Genomic DNA, 17,807 nt, shown 5'->3' with positions numbered 1-17,807 from the left:
AATGTCTGTATTTTAACAAGCTCCCCCCGTAGTTTCTATGCACATTAAAGCTCAAGAAGCACTGGGCTAGAAAAGTTTTCAACTCAAGATGTGCATTAGAATCACCTGGGAGCTGTTAAAATATGATATTCTGGCCTCACTCACAGTGATTACAGTCCATTTGGTGTAGGGTGGGGACTGAACATTGGTATGCTGTATGCTTCTCAGGTTTCCAGTGTGTAGTTACGATTATGATGGGTGATGCAGCAATGTGTTGGGAATGGGGGCTCAGAGAGGAAAGATTTTCCAGTGAGAAATTTCCATGGTGGTGGGGAAGGAAGAGTAGAGATTGGTTGAAGGACTTTAAAAACACAGATGTGTAATATTCAATTTTAGGTTGTTGTTTTTTTATGAAGCAGAAGAGGTGACAGAACATCTGACTCTAGTAATTCCCATGATTCTTGTGACATGTGTAAAATCCTAACAAGATTATGAAGGATGGAGGCTTGAGCTATTTAAAATATAAACCACAAGAAGAGTAACCCCAGAGAGTTAGAGGCACCGTCTTATCAGTCATATGGGAAACAAACACATCGTATAAAGACAGTTTGTCCTTTGAACAGCAGCTGTTTGTTTCTACTGCTTCAGGAATGAGTAGTACCTCTCTAGCTTGAGTCTAGGTTGGTAACTCATTCTGGCTTTTTGGTTATCTAGCCTTCTCTATACTTACTCATGCTGCCTCCTTCTTGAGATCCATGTTGTTCTTTTAGTCAGAGGATCTTTCTCATGTCTAGTTATTAATGCATGAAGACTTTTCATCTAACTCTTTGTCTCTGGTTCTTTGTCATTATGTCCAGACACTCCTAAGCAAGGAAGAAATTTTTCTGATTGCTGAGTGCAGGATACATCCCTTTTAAATAAGGAGACAGAAACAAAGCCAAACGACAAACCCAGAATTCTCTCTCCTTCTGAAATAAGAGGGGTCATTTATCTACGCTTAACTAATTTCAGAGGGAAGTGTGAAAAACTCCCCTTGAGGCATCCAGGTCATCTGTGTTAAGCTTGGGGACACATCCACACTCAGTGTGGCTGTATCTTGTACCTAAGACATTTAAACCGAAGGGAGTATTAGGTGTAGTAGTGAGAGCTTAAGTTATCGAGCAAGCAGATTCTCAAGGGAGGAAATGCTTTACCTCATTTCATCTAACCTCTCCTGTCTCTCCTCTCTGAAAGAAGGAAAAATGGACAAGAAGTAGTTGTGGGAGATTTTGTGTCTAAAGTGTAACATGTTTGATAAAAGTGCTATTTTTCTGTGTACATCTTACCTTGGACTGCATAACAAGCAGGGCTTCTTTGGGGCTTTTGCTCCAGCAGTGAAGTAGCAATGTAAAAAACTGGAAAATGACCAAGGCTGAGAGTGGTCAGTCTGAGCAAGGGCAAGTGTAAAGGGAAAATCAGAGTTGAAAGAAGGTAAAGTGATAATACCAAGGTACCCCATTGCTTTATCTATCAGGTAGAATATCATTTTCACTATTTAATATTTAGCAGAAAGTATCTTTAAATAAGAACACAGCCCATGCATGAATCTCATACATTTTGCTACTTAGTAGAGTAGAACCACATTTAACCTTTGTGAGTCAATATGCCATAAAATGACTAAAATTAATCTCCCCCCATCAATCTTTACTTCATGTTAGGTTACAGATAGAGAGTGAGCAAAGAATGTCTAGGAAACCAGCCCAGGGACAAAGGAAGAAACTGATTCAGTAATTGGAGCAGTAGTCTGAGCTCATTTAGTATAGAGGCTGCCTCCCATACCATTGGATTTACCACATAGGGAAGAGATGCTAAAAACTGGCAATTAGAATAGACTAGTAGGTGGGAGGAATTCAGTGAGTTCAGTTTAAAGTCTGAAGTCCTCAGTGGTCTTGAGATGTTCAGAACATCAGCATGATGCTTATGATAAGGACTCTGTGTTACCAAGATAACGGTAAATCCTATTCTCTGCTATAAGCAGGGAGGAGAATTCTACATCTCAGCCAGACTTTCAGCAAAATGATTACATTGTTTTGTAATGGGATTTAAGGGGTTACATTTTCATTATTCTAGATATTCACTTATTTGGAAGACCTTCCTGGGACATCAATTGGATAGCTAAGGTGTCATGGTATAAACGTGGAGTCTTCTCTTAGTTACCAAATAACATGCTTCTTCCTTATCGAATACATTGCTTACATCTGTCCTTTTAACCTTGTATTAATAGCACCATTGAAAATTACTTAAAATGACATATTTTGGTTGCTTATTAAAATATATTGGCATGATCGTCCCTCTCTTCCCTTCCTTTAATCATGCACTGAGCCCACTTTCCTCTCCCCATACACTTCTCAAACCCTGATCAAACATAATTTGATCAGAATGCTCCCCTACCTTCTCTTTAGCTTCTCTGCTCTGTTTGTCATCTTTTTTATTGAAACTAACACCTAGACAATTTGTTTCTCGGTCATTGTCATTGCTCACCTCCAATTTTAGCTCTTCAGATGGTATCACACTTCTCTCTCAACACATGCAACTAATTCAGCCACTCGACATGTTTACTCCTCACATTTATACAAAACACATTTAAACATTCACTTTTCATTTGCATCTGCATTTCATACTGTTTAGAAAAAAGAACTCACACAAGAGAAGCATCTGCCAGAGCTCCAGTTCTTGCAATTTCATTGTGCTTCTTTTTTTTTCTTTTTTCTTTCTTTTTTTCGGCCTCATTTGGTAATGAGGGGAGCTATAACATGGTTATGTAATACTTGGCTGACCATGTCAAACAAGGTACCAATATTTCCTTAAATTTACACCTATGTAAATATCTTTGGGAGTGATCTTTATGTGTGTGTGTATTCCACATGGATGTATGCACAAGGTCATGTATAGAGCATGTATTTATAACAAGGTTCGAAGATTGGCAGCTTAACTGTCAATTCCTATCAGACAGGAAACAAACCAGGCTCTTCTTTAGCACAAAACCACCAAAGAGACTGTGCTGTCTGGCAGTTGCTTTCAGGTGAATGATCAATTGTTCCTTTGCTTCCATTTCTACTAGAGAAATTTCCACTGTGGACCAGAAATCCTCCAACGCCACAATTTACCCTTTCAGTACTTTCACCCTTTCGCCCAGGCAGTAGATTTTATCTTAAGCACTCAGGAGGTTTTCTTTCACTTAATTGTATCCATATAATAATTTCTTGGTCTCTAACTTCAGCATTTGCTCAAGTGTATTTAAATAACAGCAGATGATGCTTGCCGGCAGTGTAGGGGTAAGAAGACAGGCTGGTTTGGTAGCTAAGCAACAGGCCTAGAAGTGATAATTTATAATCTGCATTGCTTTGTGACCCTCAGCCACTTTTTTGTCTAGTTTCATTTCTGGTAAGATGGGGCTAGTAGGCTGATAGTGGGTATTTACATGACTTCTATTAGATAAATAGACAAAAAATATTAGGTACTTCTTAAATCACAGATTCCCATTTTCCCTCTAACCTGCAGTGAAACTTTCTTAGACTGTGGGATTTTGTAGTTAAGGCTCCCTTTGTGGCTGAAGTATATCTAAAAGCCACTCTGCGTGTCATTGGTTTTCCCCTTGAGTTGTAGGTTATCCATTGATTCTATATGCTACTAAGCTCATCATATGTGACCTCAGGGAACTGATTAACCTTTCTCCTCCTTCAGGCTACTATTGCCCCTACGCAATAAAATAAACAATCTTTTTTATGTACTTTCTTGTATTCATTTGTCTTTCAAATCTTCTCAGTTTCTCTTTTCCCAGCTCTGCAATTATTCAGAACCCATGTAACCTGTTGGCTGGAAGCTTTAACTCCACTCCCTTTCCTGAGATATGAAAAGCTTCTCTTGCTTGGTAAACAAAACCTGTTAGTAAGAGTTTGTGTTACAAGTATCTATTATACTGGAAAAAAAAAAAAACAAGAAAAAAGCCCCACAAACGCCCCAAGTATCTATTATACTATAATATCTTGGCTTAGAAAACAGTTTACTATTTAGAAATGCAGGTACCCGATGGACAAGAATTTTCGTGAGGGATTTTTAACAGGTCACACTAATGGCATTAATAGAGCTAGGACACACCACCTTGGTCAGAAGGGAATAAAAACAGTGCCCAGTGTACTTTTCTCCTCAGGAAATTCTTGTCTTGTAGCTCCCAGTGCCTGACAAACATGGTAATGTGTCTGTAAATTTCAGCTGACAGAAACACATCAGGTAATCAGTAACCTCAGAAAGTAAACAAAGCTGAGCTACTGAGAGTGATCCCCAGCAGCCAGCGGGGTTCTTGGAGGTGGTGTTAGGAAAAGCATACCCAGACAGGAAGGAACACGGAAGATAATTCTCTTTATCCTGGGTGGGAAACTGCCCTCCAGTCACTCCCAGAAGGCTGAGACATTAAATACTTGCCTGCCTCCTTTGGCTGGTAATTAGCTGGTAGACCATGTACCTTGATGCTTTGTACTTTGTCATCAAAACCCTTTTCATCTCTCTTTCTTTTTCTACTTTGAAGAGTTAAACAGACATCATAAAACTGTGGAGAATAATATAACAAACACCGATGAACCCACCTGGAATTTAAAACTGGAACCATTTTCACATGATGCTCTGGACTTAAAGCATAGGTAACATTGGCTTCCTTTTCTTCACCTAGTCCCGTTCCCCTCCCTGCTCCTCTCACACAGGGAACTGTTTCATGAATTTGAAGTGATTTTTCCGGTCAGTTTTTTAAAAACTACTTATAAATTTGTTGCAGAAAAAACGGCATATGTGTAAAAACTTAGATAAGCGATCATCTCCTTGCTCCATTTAATTATTTCCTTACTCTCAAGCCTTATTATACTTTTGTTGCCCTGTCTTTCATTTTTTTTCTTGCATGTTTGTTCTCCTCATTTACGTCTTTATCTGGCTCATTCTATCGCCTTCACTTTTTTCCTTCCTTATCTTTGTTCTTGTTTCTTCTTTTTTTTAATTTTTAAAAAAAATTTATTCATTCGAGACACAGAGATACAGAGAGAGAGAGCATGAGCAGGGGGAGAAGCAGAGGGAGGAAGAGAAGCAGGCTCCCCGCCGAGCAGGGAGCCTGATGTGGGCCTCGATCCCAGGACCTGGGATCCTGACCTGAGCCGAAGGCAGATGCTTAACCATCTGAGCCACCCAGGCACCCCCTTGTTTCTTACTTCTGAGATACTTATTCACACATGCTCATCAGCGCATGTGCCCATCTATTCCATACATTGCCCATAACTGCACAACAAACCCTAGCCATCCTCTTGCTGGTGGACCTTCCCAGATTTAGCTTTCAGTGATGTGGTCCTCACTACCAGAAAAAGAACAGTAAAGTCCACACCAACAAAGGGGGGTACACAGAAGATCACAAAGTCTCTGACCTCTAGATTAACTCAAGTGTCTGATAATCAATCCTCTTATGGAAAATGCCCCATTTGTGGGTGATATATAAGCTTTGTGAATGAACAGTGCATCGAATAGTGCATTCAAATTAATGTGGCTGCCCCAGTCCTATTTTGCTATCTCCTGGTGATGGAAGCAGCTGGAGTTTCCAACTACAACTTATACAGTGTTAGGAGAGATTTGACGTTTAAAAGGATTGGGACCCCCTTTTACCCCGATAGTTTTGTAATTAGGTCTTGGGATTTCCCTAGAGCATAGTAAAATTATTCTCTCTACTGTATATACCTCCTGTTGCAATTCTCTGGTCCACTTACTGAACTCCCACTCAGATCAAAGGGCCACATGTTTAACTCACCAGATTCTTGACCAGTTCCTGCCCTCTCCTAAGTTACCTGATGGGTTTGCCATGTGGCTTCTCTACCACATGCTCCTGTCCTCAGTCAAACACTGACACTCGTATTTTGTTGTACACTCTTGATTGACCTCTTCCTCTTGCAAGAGATCCAGAGAGCATACTTGTACTCAGCAAATGTTAAACCTCTTCCAAGGAGCTTGAGTCATTATGGATATCCTGCTCTTCATTTTCACAAAACTTTTGTGGTGCACAGGGGGTGCTGAAGAGAGGAGGCAGAGAGGTGATGTACCCTTTCCCCCAGTGATTTGATCTTCTTTGCACACTTCTTTGCTACATAATTAGCCCTTTTTTATTCGCAATTTGGTTTCATCTGCCCAAACGGATTTAACTTCTTTGAGGGAAAGGCTCATGACTATGTCATTCAGTCTGTTTGTATGAAGCAGGCCCTATCTACAGAGATCTGTGCCATTAGCATACTGTAGTTTTTTTAGTTTCCTGAATATGGTCTTCAGTGTACCTTAGTCCCTCGAACACAGGTTTATCTTTGCCTGAAACATCCCCAGTAAATCCTTTCCCCACTCTGACCCCCATGCCAGTCCACCCCAGATCTACATCTGGCTAACTTACTCATATGGTTTGTCTCAGTGTAGATACCGCTGTCTCCAGGAAATCTTTGATATTCCAAGTCTGAGAGCAGTCTCATCATCACTTACCACGTTCTGTCCTTATTGCCGACATGCCCGTATGCCTCCCCGTCTAGACTGCAAGCTGCGGCTGTCGTGTTCAGGGTGCACCTTGAATGCCGGGCAGAGTCTGATACACGATGAAACTCTTCATATGCGCCTGTATTATATAGATCGAGGGGGCTCTTACTTTACTCTGTCCCACAACCTCGTAAAAACATTTAACTTTTTTTACCTCTCCATTTTTCTTTTTCTAGTCAATTACAGAGGAAGGAAAGTTGTTTTACTCTTAACCTGTTCGTGAGTGAATGCACTGCACAGATTGAACTAAGGGAGGAGAACAACACCTTTACATATGCTTAGCTACTGAGTTCACTTGGCTAAAAGCTTGAGTTTAATGAGTATAAAATTCACCTTGCTAAAATCCTCACCTTAAAGTGTATGAAGCACCTTAAGCAGAATCCATATTTCAGTTCAAGAAAGTTCAAATAATTCTTCTGATGACACATTCACCAACATCTCATATGTGTACTATATATACAGCTTTTTTATCTTAGGATTTCACATGGCCTTACCCAAACTAATTAACCAGTGGAAACAAGATCCCGTGTGTAGAGGTAAAGAGATGGCATCAATAACTCCTTTTATCATTGTGAACTAAGAAACTCGTAGATTCTTATCCACTAATGAGAAAGTATACATTCAAAGTTGTATTAGTCCAAGGCGTTTCTTAATCCAGCAGACTTTCCTGCCTTTTGGCAATTAGTCATGCTTACATAGGCTGTCTGTGCAATAATGATTTGAAAACTTTTGAAACGTTGACCCCTGAGTGTGTAGCTAAGCTGAGCAACTTCTAGAAGGAGTCAAGTGATTATTTTTCCCATCCCTTCTTGTATGGTTCTTTCTGTGTGAAAGGAAAAAAAAATCTGGTGAATCATGTCAAACAAGTAGAGAATAATGGCCCTGAAATGTACAAAATGGCAGAATACTGACTCATCACATTTACACTTACATTATAGCTTATTTTAATATAAATTCAAGCTGCTAAAATTACTCCCACAGACAGCTGTGTAAAGTCACTTCCCCTCCCCACATGCACATTTTCTTGTAACCAGAATCTTAGAGTAATTCTTTCAAATGTCTGTAGAGGGAAAGATGAAGATGACATATCCATCTCCAAATTAGGAAGCCACCTCAGTGTGGTGACCGTTTCTGGAGGAGGTACTTTGGAGAGCTGCAGTTGCTCTTGCTCAGGAGATTCTGGTCCTGTCCAGCTCTTACGCATGGTCTGCTATTGGGCCAGTCTCCTCACTCTGTGGAATAGGTGCCATGGAGGAGCACGGCACAAAAGTAGGTTCTGGATTCAGAGAATCTTTGCGCAGATATTCTCTCTGTTGCCTTCCAGCTCTGTCACTCGGATGGTTCATCTCTCACTTACACTTGCTGCCCAGGCTTGTGGTGAGGGTGACGTTAGATCATGTAAGTAAGGTGGCCAGCACTCTGACTGGCACATAGTAGTTACTCAATAAATGTTAGCTCCTTCCTCTCTCCTCTGTGCTCTTGCACATTCTCTTTCTCTCTTGGCAGATTCCCTTCTATCTTGTCACCTTCAAGGAGCAGTACTTAGAACACTCATTCCGAGAGTTACTTCGTCATTCCAGTCCATATTGATTGGCATCTGGCTTTAAGTTACTCTTAGTTGGGGTCACCAGTTTGCTATTACATTTCTAGTTATATGGGTAGGTGTATTCTGAATATTCAGCAAAAATGTCTGTTGGACATGTTTTATTTTTACATAGCTGCCCTTTATACTCATTTTACATAGCTGCCCTAGTACCTAACAGTATGGGTAGGTAATCAAGGGGCTCCAAACTATGTAATTGATTGTTATTAGCTAGGACCCAGCAGATACGTAAGGTGTTGATAAGGCTAAGCTCTAAAAAGACAAACACGGTGCTTTACCCACTTTGGGGTTTCAAGCTTCTAATTAAACAGTCATCCCTTCATTCTATGAGCTGACCTACTGTTTAAGATAAACTATCAGCTGGTTGAGGTTTATTCCCCCCCCCCACATTCTTCTCCTACAGAAATCAAAACAAAACTAAAATTTCTCACTCTGTTATTGCATTTGAATTTCAGGAACTTTGAATAGCTAAGCACATATTGTACAGTCCCTCACTCTATTCGTAAGGACATTTAGATGATGGGTTTAATGTTGGTGGCATGAGAAAACAAGATTCAGGGAAGATAACCAGTAACATTCCTGCCAGATGTGATCAAATATACTGAGGAAAGACAACATAGGGACTGTTCTTTGGGAGCTGCTAACCAGCATACTGAAGATGAGATTTAGTTAAATGTCGCTAAGTCTCTATAAGTACCTTTTTTAAAAAAATTCACAGCCAGAGCAGTTGCAGATTACTTGATAAACAAAAACATCTCAATGTTTATAAATAATTTCTTTCAATAAATCAGTGTCTCTCAAAAGAAATTATTATCCATCATTAAAAATATAAATCCTTGCTGTGCCTCACCCTAGAGCACCTTATGTGGAGTTGCCCATTTGAGAAGCAATTCAAATGCAAAATAATACTTTCAATTCAAGAGTCTAATATTGCAACTTTTCCCTTTAGGGCTAAGGTAAACTTGCATTTTACTTTGTTCAGGATAGTGCTGGTTCTGACATAATTATGCATTGCACCCACTTTCACTATCAAAAAGTATTTTAATTTGAATAATAATTTTTTCTTTATCCTTTTTGGGGTCCTAATTGCAGCTCTTTTTGTTTTCTGTGTTCATAGCATTTTATAGCCTGGGGCTTATCTCTCCAGATTGGTATTTAGTGCCTGGCGTATTGTGGTTCTCCACCCATGTCGGCTAAATGGTTCCTGTTATTTGTTCAATCGTGTCCCTCTACAAGATATGTTAAGGTTCGAACCTCTGTTACCTTATTTGGAAATATGACCTTTTTGGGAATTCAGTATTCGAAGATACAATCAAGTTAAATGAGATCATACTGGATTAGAGTGGGTCCTAAATCCAATGACTGGTGTCTCCATAAGGAGAGAGGGATTTGAAGACACAGAGGTTACACCAAGGACAAGGCATGTGAAGACTGAGGCAGAGGTTAGATTTATGCTACCACAAGCTGAGGAGTGAGAAGCATTGCCAGCAACCACCAAAAGCTAGAAGAGACAAGGAAGGATTCCTCTCTAAGGCCTTCAGAGGGAGCGTGGCCCTGCCAACACCCTGATTTCAGACTTCTAGTCTCCAAGTTGTGAGAGAATACATTTCTGTTGTTTTAAGCTACTCATTTTGTGGTAATTTGTCATAGGAGCCCCTAGGAAACTAGCACATTTTCTCATTTCACCTGTTCTGGAAGATGATTCGGGGTTCACAAAGTGAACCAAGTCTTTTTTTTTTTTTTTAAGTAGGCACCATGCTCAGCGTGGAGCCCAACATGGGGCTTGAACTCATGACCTTGAGACCAAGACCTGAGCTGAAATCAAGAGTCAGACGCTCAACAGACTGAGCTACCCAAGCATCCCTCTATTACCCAGGTCTTAAATCAGACCATCCCAAATGTGTACTTCAAATGAGGTAAAATATATCCTCAGTTTTGGCCACCTTATAAAGTCTCTGAGACTGAATTTTGCATTTGACATAGAGTCTATATTTTAAAATAGGATCATCCCCATCATATTCTTCAAATTTGGTGAAAACTTACATAGCATGGGAACCATAGGTAAACTGACAGATTGTCAGAAACTCTTTAAAAATGTTTGTATAGGTAGATGAATATAGATATGGATTTATCTATTACAACATTTTAAACAGGGTGCCTATCCCGTTGTTCGCTTAAAAAAAACCCTGATGTCTATAGCTACATACCTGTAGCTGTAGTTATGGCTATTTATACATTCGATCTCTATCTGTATCTCTTTTTATGTCTATATCTCCATCCATATATGGTATTTTTCAGTTTCTGTCCATCTGTCAGTCTGATCTGTCAGTTGATAGATGAATCAATAGATACTGATAGATACAGATATATAAAGGCCATTTACATTTGCAGGAAGTGCCATGAATAAAAACTACCTTTCAGAATACTTCACGATTGGACCTCACTCCTTTACAAAGATATTGTATCCTTTCTGAAGCTGTCTTCTCTTGCTGAGTCTATTCAGTGGGAATAAAATCTACATGCTTTCCTAAGCTGCTGTTAGGATTGAGGGAAAACATTCAAGTCCTGATGGCACTAATGGCAGAGAGACCAGGAAGGGCTGGATGCTGCCGAAACCCTGCTGGGGAGTAAGGAACAAGCCATCTGGACCTCCAGCTGAGGCCAATTGGATCCAGACAAGAGCTGCCAGCAGGAAGGGTCTGGCTCTGGATGAGGGCCATCCCTGCTGGAGGAAGTGGGCTGGCCCTGGAGCAGAGGGAGCGGGATGCTCTTCTCAAGAGAAAGGAGTTGGAAGACAGGTCCTCTCAGAGGTCACAGTGAGGGACAGACACGTTATAATTATTAACCTTGATGGAAGGCCAGCAAGATGATGAGTACTGTTGAGAACATGGAAGCATTCTTGATTTTTGTCCAGGGAATCATTTATTCAGGTCAACTCTTTGGCGTTCTTGTCCCTTACATCATAACTCTGCAGAGGAGTCATTTACTTGAACCGAAGAGACCAACTTTTTTCTTTTATTGATCCCACCCCAGATGTTATGCTTCTACTGAAAATTTCTTTCTTCTGGTGCTGCTGCTCTCATCCCTTTATTCTCAGTTACTTTGGCATCAACTCCAGGAGGAAAGAAACATCCCCTGGTTCATCACATCTTTTCTAGAAATATCTACAATATTTTCAAATGATGTGGTTTAGTAACATTATTGCTTCCCTTCGTAGGTTTCTAGTTACTAGATTTGTATCAGCACCTCTTTAATTCTAGAGTAGACGGGGGAACCCTGAATGAACTCTTATTATCCGCCATAGTTTATTCATTGGGTTTAAAAATAAGCTCTTGGTAAAATTTTGTCTAATTATGTGATTTTTGGGGGGGTCTAGTTTAGATAAAAGATGATTCAAGGTAATTACTATATTTACTGACTTGACCTGTTCTCTGGCAGAATGAGTCTGTGCTGGTCGATAATTTTCTGTCCTTCAGTATCAGGAAAAGCATAGGAACATTGTTGCCATGAGCACCATGACACAGAATCTAGAGCGTTTTTGTTCTTTAACTACGCTGAACCATTTTACATATTTTCCCCATCAAATTATTTGGTTTTGGCACTACCTGGAAAATAGTTAAGAATTGGTTTATTATTATCAGAAATGTGCACCAAACCCAGAAATGTGCATCAGACCAAGAGTTTGTTTGTTTTTAAGATGCTTGTGTCAAGGTTACCTCTGGAGTTTTCGATTCATTTGTTCTAGGGTGGATACACATTGTGTGTAATTTTGTAAAACCATCCCAAGTCAACCTGATGCATATCCTAAATAAGTGTCATTATTTTAAAGAATGTTGCATTGTACATCATACACTCAGCAATCCAAGGGTTTCAGTATAGCCTAGTTTTTGTCTCCTTCCTGACTTCCTGAAAATGCTAAAATTGTCCTCTGTACATAATGACAAGTTGTTCCGTTGTCTCTACACACGTAGGCCTGCAGACTCAAGCCCATCAAATTCCATATTCCTGGCAGTCAGACTTTTCCATAGCTACAGACACCAAAGACTTTTATTCATTTGAGAGTCTTAACCTTGTCCCCAATTTGACCTGCTGACAATAAGCAGGGTGAACTAATCTGGATTTAGTCTTTTTTTGTTTCTCATTTACCCAATACTGAATAGTAAAAGGGCCGAGAGGGAGGTTGGCAGTAGTGAGCTGAAGCAAGGTACCTCATCAATCTGATAATCAGTCATCAGACATCCATCTTCTGGGTGATGGAGAGTAGACCGAGAAAGGCTGAGAGAGGCAGCAAAGTAAAAAGTGAGGTGGCTAACTCAGTCTGTATGACTGTAAACACAAAAGCAAATAAAACAGCAACAAAGGATTAACAAAATAAGAGAGGGTTAAACAGTACTGTATTAGACTATATTTCATTTGAGACTGTTTCTATTGGAACACATCACAAGTCTAAATTGGAAATAAAAGCTATTAAGTTTCAGTCAACCCATGAAATTATTACTGCAAACATTCATTATTTTTCGAAGCTGCCTATTGACAGCCCCTTGCCTGAAGAAAGAATTATATACCCAAGTCACAGTGGAACACAATCACTGAATTTCAGATTATAAATTCATCACTGTGCTCATAAGCCTATGCCATTGTTTCAAGTAATATTTAGGTAAAATATGTGTATGTTTTGTAGTTTTTCACGCTTTTGGTGCGATATGCTACCTGATGGAAATCACAGTGCTGAAAGTCAAAATGTGCCAGATTATACACAGAGGCCAAAATTAGAATGTCTGTGTATATTAAAATATAGGACAGAGAATAAATAGGAAAATCTGAAGATGCAATTTTGGACATATGTACAAATTGATCTTCCTATTATATGAATAGAGATATTGTTCATTTGTCATTTATTCATTCAAAGAAGCATACTGGGCAGCTACTCTGTCCCAGATACCAAGTGAAGCAATGGGAAAACCAAGTTGGATAGGTCATCTTCTTGTTCCAAAGGACAAGCGGACAAATCCATCACAGACTACCAGGTAGAGTAAGGAGCTGCGGCTTTAGGGCATAAGGGGCTCTGGGAGCACAGAGGAGAGATGGTTATGGGAACTGGGTGGTTAAAGGAGGACTTGCCCGAGAGGTGACGCTTGGGCTGAGTTTTAAAGGGGCATTGGCAGAGCAAAGGGCAAGGGGAAGTGAAAGAAAGTTATTCTGAAAGAATGCTACATGAACATTCAGGTTCTTAAGACCCTTTTAAGTTTTGTACAAGGTCACGGTCTTGATGGAGTTGCTAATCTTGGAGTCTGAATACCCTCAGTGCCTTTGGATTCTTGATCTTCTGGGCTGCAAGATTGTACAAAATCCATTGTGAATGTTTGGTATTTTTATTTCTGAGGAATGTATTTTTGGTAATGACAACTTCAACCAGATTTTGCCTTTGTTATGCTCTATCTTCAGAGAGATTTATTCAATTTTGTAGGATTTAAAAAATTCTACTTTTTAAATTCATTTTGAGTTCAGTGGAGTACCATATGCTGCAATGTAGACAAGTTGGGGAAATGGATGATTCTCCTGTGTAACAAGGACATCATTAAGTGATCTGATACATCAGTTCTGATTAGAATAAAGTAAACTTCAGTTCAAACTGAGATATCCATTTACACAGGGCTCCTATTTACCAGAGCAAGACAAATACTTTTTATAGGTCAGTGTACTTTCAGAATAGAATCTGATACATTTTCAGCATAAACAATGTGAAGAGCCTTTAGATTTCTGTCTTACATTTACTGGGTCAATAGAAACCCAGTAAATTTCTGGATTACTCTCCACTTAGCAGGGAAATATGAAAAGCACTTTTGTTTGATATTTTATAGATAATGAAGCATACAAACAAGAACATCTATATCCTGGAAATAATGAAGTAGTACTAAGGAAAAATATATTCGGATTTAGTCCTTTGAATAAGAAATGTGGTCTTGGAAAAGGAAAAGTTGGACATTTGCCAAGTTCATTTGTTTATCATGCATAGAAGGATTTTATCATATAGTGTGGCTCTGGTTGACTACAGTCATCACATTATACTAAATGTACATTATGTAGACCACATATTTAGCATTACCATAGCGTGAGAATGAATTGAGTCATGAGATAAAGTATTTTGAGAAGTCTAGGGATTGGACTGAAATTTGAAGTTTCCATACAAAGTTTAATTTCTGGCAGCAGCCAAAGAGAGATTCATTTTTCTGATATTTTTGGTACAAATTATGTACATAGAATGCCTTTCTTCCTCCTGCCCCATTTTCTAAAGCTTTGGCAATAGGTTTCCATGTGCCAGTGATAGAATTTCAAGTGCTTTAAGGGCTCTGTAAGTACGCGGTAGATTTAGGATAATCTGTGGATTTGATTTCGCTAGGCTCTCTTGTCCCATTCTCATCTTCCTGCCCCCTTTCTTTATCTTCAAGTCATATAATAAGTCAAGCCTTCAAATATTCCATTCATCCCTCCTCTGAGTGTTAAAAGAAAACAGCATGATTGTCACCCACTGTGAGAATCGAGTATCTAACATGCATGCTTCCGATGCCATGGCATTTTCTAAAACCATGATTGATCTGAGGGAGGGGAGACATAGATCAGCAACTGGAAGAGTGCCCTGGGATTTCTATTTTTCTAAGACTTGAACTTCTTGTATCCATTTTTCACTTTAAAATGTTTCTGACCTCATCTTCTGTATATACTTAAATGTTTGATGCTCCAACCTCCTTCGATTTCTTAAAGTTCACCAAGTTTGCAATGCCCTTTCACCCCATGTGGATTTACTCAGGTTGATCTTTCTGTCTCCAGTTACTAAAATCCTTCACTCCTGATGGATCCATTCAAGGATCATAGCCTAGTTCTGATGGAAGGACGTGGCAGATGTAAAGAGGCCTGGGCACAATTTCTGTTTCTTACCGCTTAACTATCCTGAGAAACTTATTTAATCCCTTTGAGTTTTCATTGCCTCATCTGCAAATTGGGGATAATATAAGATTATTAAGTAAGAAAAGATATATTTTTCTCTGCTTCTTCCTCAACCTCCTCCTTTTGTAAAGCTTTCTCTGATGACCCTAAGTAGTCCCTCACAGTCAGAATCTTTTTGGCCTATGTGTTACTGTGCTCAGTTGCTTTGATAATAAAAGTACTCTCTTATTATTTGTACTCTTATTACTAAAAATGCTCTCTTATTATAATTGGATGTTTGAATGTACATTTTCTCTCATAAGCTGAAAGCCCTGTGAGGGAAAGGACACTCTTTTGTTGCATACCTAAAACATTCAGTAAAAATGTGATGGCATTTGAAAATGGGAATTACATGATCCACTCCCCACACCCCCGGCCCTGAATTTCCCTGAATCATCTTTTGACATTTTCTTTTCTTTTTTTTTTTTAATCTTTTGGCCTTTTCTAAGATTTGATGTTATAGAATATACATGACATTAAAGTTGTAATAGAGAGTAACATAATTTCAGCTCAGTTTGTCTACTTGGTGGTTTATTTTGTTTTTGCTTGTATTTATTATCAGAGAATTGAATCATTCCTGAGTGAACGTATTCTTACATTGTTATTACATTTCAGGATGCCTTGGTTTCTTGTGTAGGTTTCTGTCCATGACTTCCTACAGATCAATCAAAATTGGGTATATCGTCAGGGCAATGATGAGCTAAAAAGCATGACTGGTCTCTTCTCTGGTCTCTGCCTTATGGAGAGCTATAACACTGCACAGTACTAAAGCCTTCTTCCTCACTTGGCCTGTGTAGGCCCTTCTAGAAGCACAGGGCAGGAGAAAAGGTGTGTTGATGAGTGTGTGTGTGCTCATGTGTCTGAGAGTGGTGGGGAGTGTGCGAGCACATCGGGTGATGTTGGTGACAGAACATTTGGCATGCTTCTTCTACATCTGTTGGAAAGAGCCAGCCAAGCCACCTGTTGTATTTCAATTCCCCATTCCTCGGGGACCTGGCTGCTTGCAGCAAAAGGTTTAAGATAGCAGAAATCCACAAAAATAGAGAAGTTATAGGTCACCCAGTTCTTTACACTGGGGATCCCCATCAGACCATTCTCTGCGGTATGCTCTTTAATACAATACAGAACATTTCTAAAACAGTGCATACTTTGTCTATTGTAGTTTAAAACATTCTAAGGGACAAAGATTTCACTCTCCTCTAAAGGAGATGAATCCAAAAATCCCATTGTTTACAAGGTCAAGAAATGTGTCTGATTGTCAGCCGACAGAGTCACTTTCAGAACTTCCTCATATTCTCCACCTCACTCCTTTTGTACGTTGGGTCTTGAATGGAGAAAGCTCTGACTTATTTTGGCCCATAAAATACCCTGCAGGATGTCTCAACACATTGAAGAAAGGTTTAATCTATTTCTGTTAAAACCTGGAGAAAACTTTTCACCTCTCTCTAGGAGCTACTAACCCTGGGATGCCTTCTTTCTCTCTCATTTTGTTACCTGTTCTATCTTTCTTACAGTGACCACAGTTTCTAATATCTCCGTTGGCTTGTTTTTGAATTTTCTTTCTTTTTCTTTCTTTCCTTTCTTTCTTTTTCTTTCTTTCTTTCTAAAGATTTATAATAAAAATGTAAAAGCTGCTTTCCCAATTTTCTAATTCAGAGAGTCTTTCTTAGTCCAGCAGAGAAATTCAGAGGTGATCTGTTCCAACTCCCTCATTTTATAACACAGGTGACAAATACTCAGAGTGAGGAAGTGATTTTCCAGGAAAAGTCAGGAAAAATTTCAGCCCCACCTAGGCTTAGCCCCAAAAGTACAAATAATAAACCTTCCCAACATGCACAGTAGGACACTGTCTTAGCCCCCCTCTGTCCACATCATGGAGACAAGCACTCTCCCAATGTGCTAACCTCTGTGAGCACTTACCATGAAGCTCCAAGACAGTGTGGCAGCAAGCAGCTGCAGGAGTTGTCAAGAATCCCACACCTGCCTCAACTGGTCTGTGGGATGTCAGGCTGCCTGCTCTGGGATGTTCCCTTACTTGGTTATGGAGATTCCATGGCTCATTTTAGAGAGTGGGGTCCTGATCGTGACCTAGCTGTAGTGTTCTCAGCTAATGTTAAATAGTTGCACTAATTCTGGCCTCATTGGAACAAAGAATTTATATTTAGCTTTCACAACAAGAACAAGCCCATGTAGTTCTCTTTGTAGTGCAAGCAAGTAGCCTGTATACCTGAGTGGTTCCCCATTAGGCTCAGGAATCTCACAGCTTTAGGATAGTCTGAATGCCCAGGCTGTCACTGATCAGCTCCTAGCCTTGGGACCAATTACCTAATCTCTTGAAGGGTCAGGTTTCTTATCTATAAAATGAAAAAAAATATTAGTACCTACCTCATAGAATTGACTTGAGGATCAAATAAACTAGCAAGTGAAAAATACTGGCATGTTCAAAACACTCAGTAAACATTAGCTTTACAGATCTTCCTCAACTTACATGGGATTACGGCCTGATAAATCCATCATCAATTGAAAATACCGTAAGTTGAAAATGCATGTAAAATACCTCACCTACCAGACATCATAGGTTAGCCTAGCCTACCTTAAACGTGCTCAGAACACTTCCATTATCTACAGTTGGGCACATGAGGTCACACAAAGCCTATTT

General features: G+C 39.6%; 1 protein-coding gene across 1 annotated transcript in view; it reads left to right on the top strand.

Moving 5' to 3' along the window:
• The window catches only part of LOC148165007 (uncharacterized), a 56,114-nt gene that overhangs the window by 12,417 nt on the left and 25,890 nt on the right, over positions 1 to 17,807 (top strand). Inside the window, exon 3 of the mRNA XM_088022890.1 lies at positions 6,443 to 6,691. Coding sequence (XP_087879016.1) covers positions 6,443 to 6,691 — 249 coding nt within the window. The remainder of the gene's footprint in view (positions 1 to 6,442; positions 6,692 to 17,807) is intronic.

The sequence above is a fragment of the Eumetopias jubatus genome, unplaced genomic scaffold (assembly GCF_037043125.1).
Source record: "Eumetopias jubatus isolate StellerSeaLion01/CBP00866 unplaced genomic scaffold, mEumJub1_p1.0 scaffold_1, whole genome shotgun sequence".
NCBI classification, from domain to species: Eukaryota; Metazoa; Chordata; class Mammalia; order Carnivora; family Otariidae; genus Eumetopias; species Eumetopias jubatus.
This window is presented reverse-complemented; position numbering and strand designations above follow the sequence as displayed.